The sequence below is a fragment of the Cupressus sempervirens genome, chromosome 4 (assembly GCF_028749045.1).
Source record: "Cupressus sempervirens isolate cs-2001-9-10 chromosome 4, ASM2874904v1, whole genome shotgun sequence".
NCBI lineage: Eukaryota > Viridiplantae > Streptophyta > Pinopsida > Cupressales > Cupressaceae > Cupressus > Cupressus sempervirens.
In genome coordinates this window covers 359,881,553-359,900,667 of record NC_143121.1, presented here as the reverse complement: position 1 = coordinate 359,900,667, position 19,115 = coordinate 359,881,553, and the positions used below count along the sequence as shown (strand labels likewise).

The following is a 19,115-nucleotide window of genomic DNA, read 5'->3' as shown; positions in this document are numbered from 1 at the left end:
AAAATATGTCAATAACATATTAAGACATGCTATTTACATAAAAAAAATAATAAAATAAAAATTAAATAATTAAAGTATATTTCCTCAATAATTTGAGCCTCAAGAAAGTCCTGAAAATGCCTTGTGACATATGTTACAAACATTTGGATCTCCTCACCCCTTTTGATATATATCTTTCAATCACTCTATTTGAGTGCCTATTCCTTTCATCACCAAGTTCAATGAGAGTACAGTGCTTGGCTTCAAAAAATGTGGTTATTGTTTTTCCCAACAAAGCACTTACAGTCTTGCAATTTTTCACATTGTTTGGAATGATCTGGAGAACATTTTCAAGGCCTATCATCTCTATTTTGCATCTTTGATTGTTCCCTAACAGTCAACTACCTTAAAAAAACGTTGCCCTTTGGGGGACATTGCAATAACATTTATTAAAGAATAGGTTTCACAATCTTTCTATCCATTTTAGACAATAGAAACTCCCATTAAAGTCACAGAATCCCTAATAGGTTTGAATGACGTCTCTACCAATTTTTTTTCCTTCTTGCCAATAAGGTGGTGCACACATTTTCATACCCAAGACTTGTGAACCTAAAAGGTGCACCATTGATTGTGGCCACCAATTCCCTTGCAATCTCAACAAGTTGATTGAAAGACTAGTGGCATAAATGCAACTTACAAAATTTTCCTCTACAATGTCTTTGGCTTCATTTTGAAATGCCTTGTCCAGTGGGCCTCTTCTGCGGGAAGGAGTGGGATCTTCTACTTAAATGGAGGGTCTCCAAGAAAGGATGTTAGCAGGTCATTAATGACTGAGAATCTATGGGAAAATTCATTGATTTTTTCATCGCTAAAGGATGAGATCTTAGTTTTTATCTTTCAATGGAAGCATCAGCTCTTTCTTGTTCTCTACTTGTATGACATAATTTTTTCGTTTGAGAACTCCTTATTAGGCCCTTCACATTCTCCAATAAATTTCCTTCTTTATGCCACAAAGTGAAGTTCCATTGGATGATAGGAGCTCTTAAAGTTGTTGTACACTTAACAAGTCCAAAGGAATCCACCACCTTATGGAAGTTGTTCAAGTAGTGTAGTATATTTCCATAAAGGAGATGGTCTATCAATTTTAAATTTTTGTTTGCATCCACACCCATTGAACTTGAACTAGTGGCCATTCTTGCAATCTGAACTTTCTGTTATAAGAAATTAAAAAATTTAAATTTAAAATATTAAAAATAAATTCAAGCCTAAAATATGTGCAGACTAAAGAAAGTTCAAAACAAAGATAAATAGTGAAACTTTTTTTTCTTTTTGTTCTTAAAAAAAACTTGAAAAAATTCATCAAAAACTGCAAAAATTTGTTAAAAGACAAAAGAACAGTGTAAAGTGCTTACCTTAGGTGATTAAATCTCCTATGTGCAAGCTATCTTTCCTTGTTTAGCACTTGATTGATCACCTTCAAAAAGTTGTCTTCCCTTAAAAACCCTAGAATGAGAAAAGAGAGAGTGAAGAGAGCAAAATCTATTTCTCTTTACATTATTTAGTATTTCTTATTTCACTTTGGAAACCTTTTTGAACCTAATAAAAAAATACCGTCTTGATTAGCTTTATTTATTTAATAATTTTATATTAGGTGCACCTTGGTTGATAAAATAAAGTTATTTTGAGAAACTAGATGTGAATTTATTAAATGATTTTGATTACTCAAAAAGGGGTCATGACACCCATGCTTGATGTCCTTCATCCTCTTTCTCTAAGGCTACTATATTTTCTTTGATTTCATTGCATATCAAGAACCAGATCAAACATGGTGATTGGGTCATTTGCAGCTTGGCTGTATACACCAGGACTACTTTTCAGATTCATCCTTGTGTGCATGAAGCTTTGCATTTGTGCAAGCAATCCATCAAAAAGTATTGTTAGATTTCCTCCCAATCAAAAAGTTTAAACATCACACAGGTTCAAGGAAAGAGAAATCTCATTATTTTGTTTCTAAATAATTGGTGTTTAACATCCTTATTTACAGTGATGGATTTTATATTACAAACTTTAAGACACTGCTCGATTCTTTTTTTCTTCGTACTCAATTTATTTCAATGTACTAGTGACAAGATGTAAATATAGGTACTCCTACCACCTCTTTGCTCAATGTAGGGGCATTTTGCACACAACCATAGCTGATGCTAGGGTGTCAAATTCGGAGGTCAAATCCCCTTCTCTCTAGGTAGTCGGGTGGAGCTCCCTTCAGACTTGGTTTGGCTTCAACCCTTGTTTTTCTTCTAGGTCATTATCCTAACCTAGATCCTGCCATCTCTAGATACAAAGGAAATGCTCTATTAGTTAGCTTAGATTTGTATATACAATTAATCATTTATCTTGTGCTAGTTATAGTAGGCTCATTGATGCTAGGGTTAAAACCTATGCTTTGCTATCACATTTGAGTTTCCATATTAAAACTGACAAGCACAAGTAATGCTTTTAGAAAAGAAATAATGTTATTGTTTTTCATCAAAAGGAATGGATAAATTAGAATTCTAAGGCCATAAAGTACATGCAAGTGATGTGATTTCTATAACAGTTATAAGGTGGGAGAGCATAATCCAAGCCCTTTTCCTCCAACCATAGATCAGGCTGGTCCCTTGCTCAAGTAGTCTTGCTCTTCAATGAGGGTGGCATAGACTGACAACTATACATACCATAGCCATAAACAAATCCAAGAATCAAGTGTGTGCAATTACGATTACTTTCACATGCAATAAGTCATGCAGGCCCTAGGTACTGTAATGTCCCCTTCTTGCAGCTAGTTTAAAAAGGGTAAACAAGCATTTTTTTTCCAAATTTTTTCCAAAAAAAATGCGTAACAGAAAAACTGTGCTTTTTTGAAAAAGTAAAAATGCACTTTCCTGAAAAAAACAGTGCTCAAAAATTGCTTTTTTTTGAAGAAGAAATGAAAAAACAAAAAATGCTTTTCTGAAAAAATAGTGAAAAAACAAAGTGTCCTTTCAAAAAGAAAATGTGGCAAAAAGCAAAAGACTTTCTTAAAATAGCTCTCAAAAGTTATAAAAGGAAGACTGCGGCTCTCATTGGTATGCTGAAGTTGATATCTAATGTTATGATGTTGGAATGATTCTGGAGTTTGTGTTTTGCTTGATTGAGGAAGATACCCATCTTGTAGATTGCACGTTTCAGTGGTGAAAGACCACTCTAGCTGGTTGGCTCTCATAGTTGCAGGGTTTCTAGTGTTCTTGAAGCTTTAGGAAGATTTTGTTTTGGAGTGGTGAACTATTTGCTATTTTTTGATGTTGGTCTCCAGCATGTGATGTGTAGTGGTTTTCAGCAGTTGGGTGTGCTTTTTTGAGTTAAAATTTGAACTTTTTTGGAGGTCTGAAATCTTTTCTTTGTGGCAACTTCATCTGAGGTATTTATTGGTTAAGTTTGAATAATGACATGCCCTTTCCTGTCAAGTTTAAGTGAGTTTGCTGCATGCTTTTTGGTCTGATTTTAATGATCAGAAATTCTGAGTCATTGTCACATCTTTGATATTGTGATTATAGTTGACTCCAAACCCTCATATTACCATAAGAAAGTTAGTAGATTGTAAGAAAGATTACCATAAGAAAGTTGGTGGTAGTCATTTGTGAAGGGTTAACCTGCATATTTTGCAACTGGTGTCTCGCTGAAACCTGAATTTGTTGAGACACCATCTTCAGTCAACCCAGCATTAGCTAAAGCTTGAGCAGCTTGCTTCCCAACTGGTTCAGAACTCCCTGAAGCTAGCTGGCTATTAGCATTAGCGTATTGTATGGTGGGTATGGAAGTTTTTTGACAAGAACTGCTACCTTTCTAGTTTGACTTTAGATTAAGCAATGCCTTACCATCATATTCTACAACAAACATCCAGTTATCATATGCCTCCTAGACCAATGCACCACCAGACACCTTCTCAGTATCAGATAGTGATTCAGCTGGTTAGAATTGCTGATTTACAATAAGACCACTCAGTTCATAGCCATCATTGAAGATAACCCCAACAATCTGTGTCTCGTCAGTGTAGCAAACATACAGTTTGCCGCTAAAGACACAAGTTTTTGCATGCTCTATTGTACTCTCCCACATCTTGTTTGACATAGTGAAGCAAATGGCCGTTGCCATAGTGACCTGAAGAAAAACATACCTTAAGGATTCCTGCTGAATAATATCTTGTAAATGAGGATATTAATTGTGGATATGCTTGAAGAATAGTTTCAGGTATGTAGTGCTGTGAAGAAGTGCTTGGATAAAATTCTCCAGTATTCTCTGCAGCCACATCATTGCAAGTTTTCAGGAGTTTGACTTGAGGTCATTCACTTACCAATTCCTCCATTACCATACCACATCAGACCCGTAAGTGTGAAGATTTATCCAAGTTATTCAGGCTGTCAAGTGATTTGTTCTCGTGGACGAATTGAGCAGGGTCAAGAGAATCAATTGAAATTTTATTGCATCCAATGTTGGCTAAAAAATCAGCTACTTTATTATCTTAGACAAGTGTATGGGAAATGAGGTGTTCCTCAGAGGTGTCCAGAAGATGCCAAATCTGATTCATAATGTAGGCAATTCGCCAGTTAAGGAGCACCTGTTAATGCAAGCATTAATTATAACCTGTGAGCCTCTTTTGAAGCAATTTATGTTTTGTATTCACAAGGAGGTGAATGTTCAGCCCCCTCTCATTTGTTATCAGCAAACACTCATTCTTGCTTCTGTGATTTGTACGTACTAAGTGGCAATGGCTTCAAACCCTTGACTCCATACAGTTTACTGTTGTGATCATTGCATTTGTTAGTTTATGTATTTGTATGTATCAAAAGCTAGCAATCAGCAATCATTCTACTTTCGTTTCAATATTGTTGTATATGTTTCAAAATCTTGAGTCTATTGTGATGATTGATTTTGCTGTAACTAAAATCCCAAATCTAACTGAAACTAATCACTCAGTCCTAAATCCAAAGAATTTCATAAGCAAGCTTCAGATACTTGATTTCGGTCCAAGAAGTGGAATTGTGTTATGCACAAAAAACCTTATAAGGGAATTAAAATTCGTTGATCCAATGCCAATTCATATGGGCAAAACACATGGCAGAATGAACAGCCTTAAGGTCAATCCTTTACCAAAGTCAGATTAAATTAAATATATAAATTCTCTGATCAGATTTTGGTGCAAAAGGGACATTAGAAATTTGTTTCTGAGTAGAATTATCTCTTGTTCTGTATCTATTTTTGTTACAACATGAATGGATTATTAAGTGTATTTGTTTGTTAACAGGTTTGTGAAGCACGGGAAGCACAATCATCAGCTGGTGCAGATGGAATAGAATTGCTTTTTGGTGGTACCACAATTCTGACCCCAAATGACATGTTCGAATTGTTACTAGGATCAAATAGCTACATTTGAGCAGACTGAATTTCCAACTTAAAACGTTACTGCACTCTATTGACAAATGTTGCTTCAAAAAGTGGAAAGGGTGCTTGCTATGTGTGAAATGCAGAATGTAGAGGACAGTACAATTCACAAACAATTTGTTAGAGAAAGATCTGGTTTATAGTTGTACCATCATTTGTCTGATTTCACCCACAAAGCAACGAGTCATTGAAGATGTGAAATATAGCAATGACAATTCAGAAAATGTCCTAATTATTTCTTGCAGAGGTTTATAGATTTTTGTTTTCGAGGAAATTGGTTGATAACTTCAATCACTCATTATTTAGTTCCTTCTAACACATTACAAAGGCTTAGTTTCACAAATTCACATATACACAAGAGAGGTGGTTCATTTGTTTCGGTCTGTAACTTTGATGACTGAAATGAAATGAGACAGAACCGGCAGACCATGAATTAAAAATGTCAAATCGCATTTGAGGGATGTGTTGACTATATGAAACCATCTTTCATTTTCATTGATCAGTTCAAAGATTTTGAAAAAGATGGTAGATATTTGATAGTTATGGGCATTACGTTGTAAAATGTCCCTTTGAAAAGGAATTTGTAAATTCAATTCGAGAGCATTTTTGTTAATCAGAATTTTGCTGTATTTTTTGGTGATCTTGAATATTGTACATTTTAAACTACGCTGATAGCATTGTGTTATACCAAAAAGGTTGAATGGATCCTGCCATTGCCAACAGGCAACTTATGACATGGTGAAAACAGTTTGCAATTCAAATAACATTACATGTCTTCTAACTGTAGTTTGCAAACTCTGCCAGTACTCCATTTTCCTAATTTTCAAGTACTCTATTATTCTTTTTGCTTGTTGAGGTTTCACAAGTTTAACTTGAGCGTTTTGTCGATACAGGTAAAACACTAGTGAAATTTCGTTTCTCACATGTTTTAGCTATAAAACCATGCATTTGCTATTTCGAGACATCAAAATTCAATTTACTGTTACGGAAAAAAGTAGTTTTTATAAAAAGAGAATTTTAATATTTTGTACTTTCTAAGTTGCCGAGTTTTAGACGAATATTTACTGAGTCAATATTTGTTGGCTTGCCAAATTAACTCTCCAAGTCTGAGTCTGTAAACTATGTTTTTAACCACTAACAATACGAAAACTCACTGACAGAGTCTGGAAGAACTTGAGCATAAACAATGAACCAAAACGTATTAAGCAACTAATCTGTTGGAAGCTAAATACACGTTAAGATTTTACAGCCAAGCACAATATCTTCTAGCAGATTTAAGGCAGCCATGCCATGTGAGAGGTCCTTTAAGGCGACAACTCATGCTTACAAACTAAGACATTGGCTTAGTTGCACAATGTACTCTCTAGCACGCTAGAAAACTAATTCTTATTCGATTTCAATGAAAAAAGAGTACTATATTGCCTACACATGCAAATACAAGTCTATGATGTTGATATTTATTATGCCGATTGAAAATTATCCAATAGAGTTAAATTCCATGCAATTTGCTATTCTCTTCTATACACCCGAGTTGTCTTCATAGTTATCTGAATTATTACAAAAATATAACATATAAATATTATCAAGATGTTTGATTGATAAAATAAGTGCACACATTTTTATATTGACTTATACAGAGCTAATAATATAATACTATTAAAGAGAATACTGTATTTGCATTCAGTTGTGTTTATGATTTTACATCAATATGTTGGATCACATTCCTTGATCTATCATTAGAATGAAAAGGGCCACATGAATCACGGTGATGATGAATCATGGAAATATTAATTCAAAAATTGTTCACACAATTGAATCTAGAAACAATATTTGCTTGATATTCATGGATTGTGGAAATATCATATTATTGAGCTCTAAAAAAGTGTTAAATAATAATAAAATTGAACTAAAAACTGAAAATTAATTTAAGCATAAAAAATCTATTTTAATTTTAATCTGAAGTTAGAAATGACATTATTGAAACTTTAAAGTCTAAACACTAATTGACCATTATAATATAATAATATTAAAAACCCACCCTTAATGGTCAATACACTTACTGCATCAAGCTTATCTCAAATTTTACAAATTTTTCAAGATGTAAAGGCTTGGTAAGAATGCAACATAACCGATTCATCGTCTAAGTTGTTTGATGAAATGATAATTTAGTTTCAAAAAGTTAGCCACAACCCTCCTCAAAGGTTTCTACCTCTGTTGTTTGTGAAGCTCTAATGTTACCTATTACTATAAACCCTATACCCTTAAATATACACCTCTCACCTTTAGTCAATCTAGTCAATCCAATTGTCTAGCTATGAGGAGCTGAAGTAAGGCTTATGAATTTGCAAGGTTGCAATCCCCTACTCAAAGGAGGAAGAGACATCTTACCAAAATTTACTGGAGATGAGATGAAAAGGTATATGTTGATGAACACTTGAATGCTTTCAATGTAGTAAGTGGTATCTTGGTTGTCCAACATGAAAATGTGGTTGTGAGGCTCTTTGAGCAAACCCTATTTGAGGTTGCAATCAAGTGGTTTTATCACCTTCCCACTGTTTCAATCACATATTGGGATCAAATGAGAAAAGCATTTGAGGACATGTTTAAATATGTTGAAGATGAGCATTCCCTCCTAGCTCAATTAACCCAAATGAAAAAGAAGATTCATGAATTGATTAAAGACATTGTGACAAAGTATAATAAGATTGTGATCAAGATTCCAGCTACTAAGAGACCCACAATTGAGAACCAAAAATGCTTCTTCCTTAACTCTATGCCACCTAATATTGGGTTTAACCTCAAAAGAAACAAAGTAGGTGATTTAGTAACCACTCGGGCTTGAGCAATTGAACTAAAGGATGATCTCACAACACTTGGTAAATGGATAAAAGATGTTTAAAATACACATGCCTAAATTAAGCACCTCTAATCCACAACCACATAAATATATTAGCAGAAGGCATTTCAGTTAACAAAATAATACAGGAAAAACCCCACAACTCCTTCTGACATGGTAAAGGTTGGCAATTCCCCCCACCTCCCTAAGAAGAGGAAACATGTGTACCTTCCATTTAACCACAGATCCCGATGGGAGTACATGCCCAAAGGTGGTTAGATATGCTTAGATGAATGCCACAAAGGATGTGCTAGGAAAGCCTGAAGAGGATGAAAGAAATTCTGAGGGTCATGACAACTCTAAAATTTATTTATCGAAAAATGAGTCCAACTTGGAAAGACGAGGTAAAGAATTTGTAACCCTTAAAGACTCTTCATGCACCATGCTTAGTAGGAGCTAGAGAAATCTTAAAGCTCTAGGTGGTTTGATCACACTGGTGATTCCTGCCAAGAAGAAGCAATTTGTTGTGTGAACCTCTAATCCTAGTCCTAAAAACCTTGAGTTTAGGTACTTCATAGGTCTAATCTCGAATCATCTTTTGACATAGTCCAATACCCAACAATTTATAAATAGTGAATCCCTTGTTGCCTGATTATTTGCTTCTCCTTTTGAATCACTCTCGTCTCAAGATGAGTTATCTACTAATGCGTGAATGATTCTTCTTCTTCTCCATGTACAATGTAGTGCTTGCCCCTAGTTCGCATTTCTGTTATTATTGTTGAACTCTTTTAGGCTAGTTTTATGTCTAGTGGCATTATTTTAAGATTATCGGATATTGTTTTAGATTCAATTGATTATATGTTGAGATTACTTGGTACTCTATATTTCATGTATGCATGATGATTATTACAGTGCTTTCAGTTATTAATGATGATTAATTAGATGATCATTATGTGTCTTCTTATAGATACCCCATATTTGCATGTGTATGGTGTGCATGTTTGTTTTTCTTTATGTATGACGTTTCTAATGTGGTTAAAGAAGGGAGTCATAGTCACCTGCTAGTCGAGATCTACACGATGCATCACTTCCTGCCATTGCTTGTTTAACTTAGAATATTGTGTTTGTACATGCGTGGATTTTATGCAGGTTGCAGGTACTGGGTATCGACTTCCCTGAATTGCCAGGATGATGATACCCTATTGCATTATCTCAATGGTAAGAAAGGGGAGATAAATTCTTGAGTCCAAATCCTAAACCCTTAAGCCATTTGTCCTAATTGACAATTGGGAGATAAATTCTTGAGTCCAAATCCTAAACCCTTAAGCCATTTGTCCTAGTTGACAATTAGGGCAAGTATCTGAGTCGTGTACCCTGTGAATGCATCGGATGACGTTAATTTGTGATTATAACCCTTTAGTTTGATTTTGTATGTATTTTGCTACGATGGGTTTTTGTATGTTGTTTTATGAGTCTTTGGTGTATTTTCTGTTAATTAAGTCTAATTAAAAGATTAAATTAATGATTTAATTTAATGAAAAATTATTGTGATATTTTTATATTTAATTATATTTAATTAATTGAGAAATTAATTAAATAAGGAGAATTAAATTTGAAGATAAAAGTGATAAGGATAATTTTAGAATGAGATAATATTTATTTAATTTAATAATAATATATTTAGAGTCCATTTTTAAATAATGCTAAATATTATTATTATTTAAGTTAATAAATATCTTATCAATTAAGTTTCAAAAATAAATTTAAAAGTGGAAAAGACATTAAATTATGAAAAAGTTGTTAGTTCGCATGATGCGTGCATGAGATTAAAATATGAGAATTTAATTAAAAAGATTAAATATGTGAACTTAATTAAGATATTTTAATAAAAAGTTATCATGAGATTTAAAGTTAATAAATTAATTAAAAAGTGAAGTCAAGAGGAAATAAAATAAAATAATTTAATTAATTAATTAATGTGCATGAAGAAGATAAAAAGAAAGATAAATGAAAGTTAATATTGAGTTAAAGGTGGTGAGCAAGGAGTTTTCGTAGGTGAACGCACAATTAGTGCCCTGATTTAAGGAGAGAACTCTTTATCACAATTAGAGGGTTCATTTTTGAGAGAGACAATTTTGGACGCAAATCGAAAAAGCAAATTTTGAAAGGAAAATTTTGGGGTTTGATTTTGGAGGGATTGCGAATGTTGGAGAAGGAAGGGACTTTTCTCTACAAATTTTAAGGAGTAGTGTATAAGCATAAGTATCCAGGTAGACACTCGTGATTTTCGCATATATTATTTCACTCCTTTTCTCTTCTTGTCTTCTTCGTGTCTGCTGAGTGCTTTTTGAAAAATTCTTGTGATGAATGTTTTCAGTTATATGCATTTCTGTTATGAATATTTAATCTTCTGGTTATGGGGAAATTAAAGTTGTCATTGCAACCTTCCCTTAGTAGAATCACAATTTGGAAATTAAATTGAGATTTGGGTTGAATTAAAATGGAATTCAGAAATTAAATCTGAGTAGGGGTTGAAAGAGAAGAAAATTCTAAAATGGAAATTCGAATAGCTGATAGTGTTCTTCTATCAGACTATAATTGCAAATTATATTTAAAAATATGTATTGTTAGTAAATTGATTTTGGGGATGACTTTTATTAAAATGAAATTTAAATATATAATGCATATATTATTATTACAATAGGGGAAATGTTTTTAAAAGTTCTTAATTGTTTTAAAAAAAAATTATTAAAAAAATAAAATAAAATATTTTGTGAGGAGGGGTTTCACCCCACCCCCACCACTTACCTTTCTATCTAATGGAAGCTCATACACATGCCTGTACTGTGATGGGCAGGACGTAATCAGGCCGGCGACGTGCTTGCTCTGACTTTGCATGATCGTAGAGTGCCTGTGATGAGGGGCCGCACGGCTTCAATCAAAGCTGTTGGACTTTTATAAAGTTTATATTAAAAGTTTGTTAAAAATTTATAAATTGATTGATATTTAAATATGATTTGATATTAGTTTATTAATAAGTTTTATGATATGAAGCTTATTGATATTTAATAATTTCATTAATAGATTTTAGAATTAATTTATTATTATTATAAAATGAATTTTAATAAGTTTTATTAATAAGATTTGTTTTAATAATACATATTTATTGATGAGTTTTATTAATATTTCTTAATGCATTGAAATATAGTTAATTTTTAATTAATAGAATTATTGTTAATTTTATTAATTATTAACTAACTGATATTCATGGAGATAATAATATAGCTATGTAAATTATTAATTAATTTAATTAATTGTAAATTAATTAAGTTTAATTGATAATTGAAGTTATTCAATGAATTTTAGTTATTTATTATTATTGAAATACTTTTGGGAGAACAAATTGATTGCTGAAATTTAAGGATAATTATTTGGAATATTTAATTAAATCATTAATGAAAAAAAAAATTGAAAATGAAAGTTACGAATGTGTAATAGGCAACTTGAGGGTTTATTTTCTAGCTGGATTTACGTGAAAATGTAAACTTGAAACTTTTAGTAAAATTTAATTAAATTTAAATAATATGCAAGACTACTTGGTGGAATATATATTACCTTAATTATGATGATATGGACTTTAATAAAATTGAAGTTATTTATATTGGAAGAACAATCATTATCATTGTAATAATAATTCATCCTTTGATTATCTTTAGGGAAATTGACTTAATATAATGGGGTGAACTCTACTTTTGATTCGAATAAATGGGTTGACTTGTAGATTTAATGGAGAATCTTATGCACTTGAAATATACTTGAAACAAAAACTGAAACCTCATATTTGGCTTAACCATGCGTTTGCAAAAGCAAACCAAAATATGTGTTTGTATCTTGTTTCTTTATGCTATCCATGTTTTGGGGTTTAGGGTTGACTAGATTGTTGACCAGTTATAGGACATCTACCAGAGGCTTAGGGGGTTATGAGATGTGATGTCATGTTGATGTTATTTGATCTTGATCTTTTAAAACCCAACCATGGTAATGTGATGGTATGCTCTATGATTGATTGTATTTATTGTTGTTATTGCTTTCTAGTCTTCTTGTGTGAAGTTGAGGTGTATGCTTATGAGATACCTGACTTAACCATTTTTGAGTCCTTAATCAGTTATATTGATTTTCTTCCCAGTCACTTTGAGAGGACTGAGGTGTTTTGAATGATTTATTCTTGATGATGTCATGTTGTGACATGTTTGACTTAACCATTTTGGAGTCTTCGATGAGTAATATTTTGGGATTTTTTTGGTTGCTCGTTCAGAACCAATGGATATTGTGATTTACTTTGGGATACTTCCCGGTTGCTTGTTGAGAACCAATGGATATTGTGATTTATTATTTGATGTTCTACAATTGCTCATAAAGAACTGTTGTGATTATTATGATTATCTTTTGGTGCTTTCCAATTGCTCGTGAAGAACTGGTGTGATTATTGTGGATTATTTTTTGATGCTTTCTAGTCGCTTGTATAAGACTGAGGTGATCTTATGTGATTATTGATTTGTTCTTTTATTGAGCCTAGGGTAGGTTATCTATATGTAGTGTTGGGAAGTGGCTTGCAATGGGGGATGGGGCCCTAAGTGGCTGCTAGGGGAACCCATTGTAAGTTGTTTTAATAACTAATAACATTACACTAAATACTAACTTAAATGAACTTAATAAGATTAATTGTATGTTCTTGCTCATGCCTCGAGTGCTAGTATAGACTAGGATGGGAGTAGAGAGGACGCTTGGTTACGACCTTGCATTCTGTAGTATGCCTCGTCAGTACGAGAGGATACTAGTGGCCGCATAAGGATCACTAGGGACCCTGGAGTCCTAAGCTAATTGCCAGGGTAACTCCTACATGATTCATGCGATGACACTTTCCCGCTTACATAGTAGGTTTCCTATGTGTCTTGTGTGCCTCTGGGTCTAGATGTCGATCTATGTGTTGGAACCTTTGAGTTAGTATACTTTTAGGATTTCCTGGACTTAGAGAGTATTTGTGTTATGTGATTTGATATCTTGTTTGGGACTTGAGACTATCTCCTCAACACGGTGGGAGTGGACCATTTAGGTTCCACGCGATTAGGTGGTAGTGCTTTTTACTCTTACCATTGAGATTCATCCATAGTCACCATGGCTGGAGCTTCTTGGGATGCTTGTTTGTCATGATTAGGTGATGTTATTTATTGATGTATTTCCTCATATTTTTGATTAGCATATGATAGGTGATGTTATCTGCTTGTAGGATCATCTTATGCTGTATTCTTGTATGTTAGATTTCCTTAAGATTATGTTGTAGTAGGTTTAGTAGTGATGTCCCTATTACTATTGTACTGATGATCTGATCGGTAGCTTGGGATGTTACATGCAGGGGATGGCTAGGGCCCATGATGGTCTAATGATTCTATTGACGGTTGGAAGGAACCACACACTTAGTTATGTTTTATGATGGATAGTTGTATTATTTGGTGGATGGTTATATCTTTTGATGGATGTTTATATCTTTTATGATGGATGGATGTATCATGTATGGTAGATGGTTTCATTTATTTTTTTATACTTTATATCATGGATTCGAGGAGGATGTTGTATCTCTATTTCTATTTCTACATATGTATATTCTTTTAGCCTTTCATACCCTGTGACATGTACAGTGGATGATTGAGCATTCCGAATTAATTTGCCAAGAGGCATTCAAAACAAATGTATATTATGGACATTGGACTTTCTATTATTCTTTCATGTGGATGTGGTAGTTGTTAGACTTAGTATTAGATTAGATTTAAATGTAATTCAACGTCATGGAATCCTTAGGAAGTGTAGCTTGCTATGTATGCTTTTAGTTGATTGTATGTTGTTGCTTCCACTACTATGTGTTTGATGTGTATGATTTATCTTTTTTGCTTTAAAAAAAATGTTTAGCAAACTTAGTAAAACTTTAGGTTAATTCTTTTGGATCCCATGGCGGGGTGTTACATACAACGCCTATTCCATTTATGTATCATGACTCATGAATGATCCCAAACTCACTAACTGCATCATTGATTTCAAGGTTTTTGATAATATCACACCCTCCTTTGTTGCTAAAGTCTTTGGCCTAAGCCTCACCAAAACCTTTGGAAGATGCTACTCTATGGATAGTAAGCACGTTCCTTTTCTTGGACAAATAAATGATGCACAAGTAGCTTTGCCACTTACCCATATAAGAGATTGAAATTAATAATCCTAGTAGGAGACATTCCTATAAGCTATGGTACGTTGTTTTGAAAATTTTCTTGTAAGGATTTGGTTGGAGACATTAAAATGGAATGATTGGGGGCTAGGATCCTTGTAGGAAAATAAAAGGTGAAGTTGGAAACTGAAACTAAGTGCAAGTTCAAGGTGTTCCCATCTAATGATCCCAAGTCTCATATATTGTACGAGGAGTGTGAATTTGACAAGTACTTTTTCTTGCTTGAAGAAGTGAAAGAACCTGTTTTAGAACCAATTCAGAACAATTTCCCTTGGATCATGGAGTTCGATGGTAGTTGCTTGATAGTAGGGTCTGGGGTCAAAGTGGTGTTGATTTCACCCCAAGATAAGAAATTCCTGTTCTCCTTCAAGTTGGATTTCAAGAGCACTAACAACATTGATTATAAGAGATTGAAATTAATGATCCTAGTTGGAGACATCCCTATAAGCTATGGTATGTTGTTTTGAAAATTTTCTTGTAAGGATTTGGTTGGAGATATTAAAATGGAATGGTTGGAAGCTAGGATCCTTATAGGAAAATAAAAGGTGAAGTTGGAACCTGAAACTGAGTGCAAGTTCAAGGTGTACCCATCCAATGATCCCAAGTCTCATATATTGTACGAGGAGTGTGAATTTGACAATTACTTTTTCTTGCTCGAAGAAGTGAAAGAACCTGTTTTAGAGCCAATTCAAAACAATGTCCCTTGGATGATGGAGTTTGATGGTAGTTGCTTGATAGTAGGGTTTGGGGTCAAAGTGGTGTTGATTTCACCCCAAGACAAGAAATTCTCATTTTCCTTCAAGTTGGATTTCAAGAGCACCAAAAACATTGAGAGTACAAGGCCTTACTGCTGGGCTTGCAAGAAGCTAAAAGGAAATAGGTAAAACATCTCTAAGTAAAAAAAAAAATGCAAAATTAATTGTCAAGCAAGCAAAAAATCTCTTTACTATTAAAAATAAAAGGTTTTATAGGAACAAAGTTTGGGATGAAATTGATTCTGGATGAAAATGAATGGGATGAGGGATCAATTTATAAGCAAAGGAGAGGTGAATAAAAATGATCAAGATGCAAAGTTGACGAGTGGTCAAGACACATTTGATAGGGAGCACATGGATTGTGTTTTATCAAAGGATCTCATTTTGACAATATGGGGGAATGTGATTGTTGACAATGCAGTCAAGTTTGTTATTAGTGACACACTTATTCAGATAGTAAATATCTACCAAGCTTATTGTACAATTAATAGTGTTAACCAAGTATTTTAGACTCTACTGAGTTCTATAGTTGCTACTGAGTTCAAGGAATATTATTTAGTTTGCGCTGAGTAGTTTCTATTAAGTTGGTGATTATTAGTGTAAATCAAGCTTCTTAAGGTTTACCGAGTTTCTCAGTGCAAACCAAGTTTTGCAGTGTTTACCAAGTTCACAACTTTAGTGATGTGAATCCAGTGTTGACTAAGCCACTCAGTGTTAACCTAGTGATTCAGTTTATACCAAGCTCATAGTGATAGCGTTGATTGAGCTATGTAGTGTGAATCAAGTGATTCTATTTATATGCCGAGTTTCACAATATCCACTGAGTCACCAGTGTAGATTGAGTTTAGACTACTTGGCAGTGATCAATATGGATCGAGCTTCTACATCTACTGAGTGCATGACGATGCCAAGCATTAACCATGGATGCTGAGAATCAAAACCTCACCGAGTTAGTCTTTAGAACCCGAGTTCTTGCAATTGAACCGACTTTGTGTATCTTGTGTGAACTTGTATTGTAGATGACTTTGTTGAATTGTAATTTGGATTAGTATATATGTAATATATTGTATCACATCCAAAACAAGTATGAAAGTAATGTAACAAGCAGAGAAGAGCAGAAGTGCGAAGTACAAAGGTTACATTAGTATAAGGAGCAACACAGATTTATCTATCACAACAAGGTGATCATTACACTCAAAGGAACCTCATTCAACGAACCAAGTTGTAGATTAGAGATCAATCATTGTTTCATGCTAATGGGTGGATCAATTAAATCCTTTCATAAGGTAGACTTAACAGTCTTTTGTAAATCTCTTTACTGAGTGCATACTTCATTGTATGTTTGTAAATCCTTTTGCAAGGTGGACCTAGTAGTCCTTATTGCTCCTAACAGAGCAGATCATCATAAGTGATCATTGTAAGCCTTAACAGGCCAACTTTATACTGCAGTACTAAAGCTTGTGAGTATCATCCCCACCCAAATTTTACTTTCTATTTGGAAGGTTCTAGTTTACCGTATTGTGTGTCAAAGTGTTATGAATGTTTTAATACTTTCAATTTTTCATGCATGCAATTAGAACATAATACACATGAAGGATTAATTGGTAAATAAAGGATTAACTTTTATTGGTTACTGATTCACCCCTCCCCTCTGAGTAACTTAGCCTATCATATATATTTTCAATAATTGGTATTCAAATAGATTGTAAAAGCAATATTTGGTTGGGACTATAACACTTGGTGCAGATGTCATTACTATGGAGAATTTGGACACATTGGAAAGAATTGCGTAAAACATCACATGAGGAGAAGAAACACTACTAGGAGATGTTTTATTTGTATAGAACTTAGTCATATTGCCAAGAACTGTATGAATGCTGGAATAATTGAAGATGAAAAGAAAGCCAAGGCTAATAAAACCAAAAAGTAGATGAGATAGCAATGGATTCTAAAATCTTCTAAGAATGCAAGTCCAAGCAATGAAGAACATGTTACTCAAGAATTGGGTGACTTAAGCATTTCCACTTGATCTCCCACAAGGAGAACTGGAACTAGGATTCTGAAGCAAACATCTTACATCAGTTCCAGTTTGTAGAATGGAAAGATCTATATTAGCATTCAAGATGCAAAGGGATCACCAAGTATCACAAAAAATGCTAATCCTTATCAAGCGAGGTGAGGTCGCAAGACCCTACCAAGCAAGGTTGGGAGTTACTAAGTTGTTGTGCGGACATCAAGTCATGGCTGACTCTGCCAAACAATCAACGCAAGCCGAACAGAAGATAGTCTGTCATTGAGCAAGCGATCATACCAGACATTTATGGCAATTGAAAGGCAAAATTTGATAAAAGGGTGAACTTGAATTCATTTGTCACTCTGAATTTTCAAGAGCTATTTGTGCAGAGTGATTTTAATGCATCCAAGCGATCCGTGCAAATTATTGTTGAAGATTTCCATGTCTTTGCAAACCCTACCAGGCGATGACATCCACCAACAACAAAACAAAGAAAGGATCCAAAATGTTATTTCGAGGTGTGGAACAGAAAGCACTAGATTTCAAGCTTAGTTCGACAGTTGTAGAAACCCTAGATCCAATCGAAGCTCAATCTTAGATTCCATCTAATGTACTATTGATCAATGATATCCACACACATTTTTGATGTTTGATTCAAGACAAATGAACCCTGGAAATGGATGAATCTTTGAAAGAATTGTGTGTGAATGATGTGTTAAAATTGGAGCATCAACACCTTGAAGCGAAGGGTTTGACTCACATTCCACATATGCCACGAGATTTTTAGATTAAGTGGATGAGACTTATTCTTCGCCGTTTGCATAATGAACAGTTGTGGTTGGAGCAACCTATTTTGATAACAAAAAAAATGATCCATTGAATCACAAGGCTTCCAATGTTGGCGAAGACAAAAATGAACAAAACCCTAAGTTAGGTAGAATTGGAGAAGAAAAGCCTTCCCAAATGGGATGGAAGGGGAATTAAGATCAGCTATGTCATGGATATGGAATTGAAGTTTAGGACACATGTCATTGTACATAAGATATATAGCTTGAGCAGACTCAACAGTGTGTCCTGTAAAGCAATGGATCTCACACTTAAAGTGGTCAAGAACATGTCCTAGCCGAGATGATGTTGAATCAGTTCAATAAGAATATGGAGAGCATAAGAAATTCAAAGAACAACCCTTGTAAGTTTGGTTCACTCTTAACTTGTCTATTTTTCTTTGTGCAAAAAATCTTCCCATCAAAAGGTACAGTTGTGTGGAGAAAAGATACATACCTATTCTTTACCAAATAAATGAGTATATAGTAGAAATAGAAGAAACTATGTCGGTATAATGGATAACTATTTTGATGCATTTAAGGACAAGATTAACAGATTCAGAATCCCAAAGAAACTTGTTGAAGACTACAAAGATGATATTTGTTTCATGGTTGATTGTGATAAAGTGTATATACAAGCAGTAAGACCAAGAATTGTATGGGTCAAGCCTCTAGGTTATGAAGTTAATATTGATGAAACCAAAGATATTATTGAAGCATTTTTAAATAAACCTGTTGATCCAAAAGCTACATACTTTGGCACTTATGAGGAAGCAAAATGAAGAATATATCTAGAGATAAAACTCCCTCAGGTGGTCAACAAAGGGAAGAAGAGAATAACAAATTTGAAACAAACCAACACCACTCTCCTGTTGACTGAAGGTAAAGGAGATGCCATAGAAGAAGATGAAGTAGAAGATGAAGAAAAGTTAGAAGAAGAAGAGCTTGTAAAGAAGAAAGATAAGTTTATTATAAC

The 19,115-nt window shown here is 33.9% G+C and overlaps 1 protein-coding gene across 3 annotated transcripts in view; it reads left to right on the top strand.

Annotated features, from left to right (window-relative positions):
* The window catches only part of LOC149561555 (vesicle docking protein), a 77,605-nt gene extending 71,550 nt beyond the window's left edge, over nucleotides 1-6,055 (top strand). For all 3 annotated transcript variants that reach the window (XM_089825184.1, XM_089825186.1, XM_089825187.1), the window contains exon 7: nucleotides 5,300-6,055. In XM_089825184.1, coding sequence (XP_089681310.1) covers nucleotides 5,300-5,428 — 129 coding nt within the window. In that variant the 3' untranslated portion in view covers nucleotides 5,429-6,055. The remainder of the gene's footprint in view (nucleotides 1-5,299) is intronic.
* The last annotated feature ends 13,060 nt before the right edge of the window (nucleotides 6,056-19,115 follow it).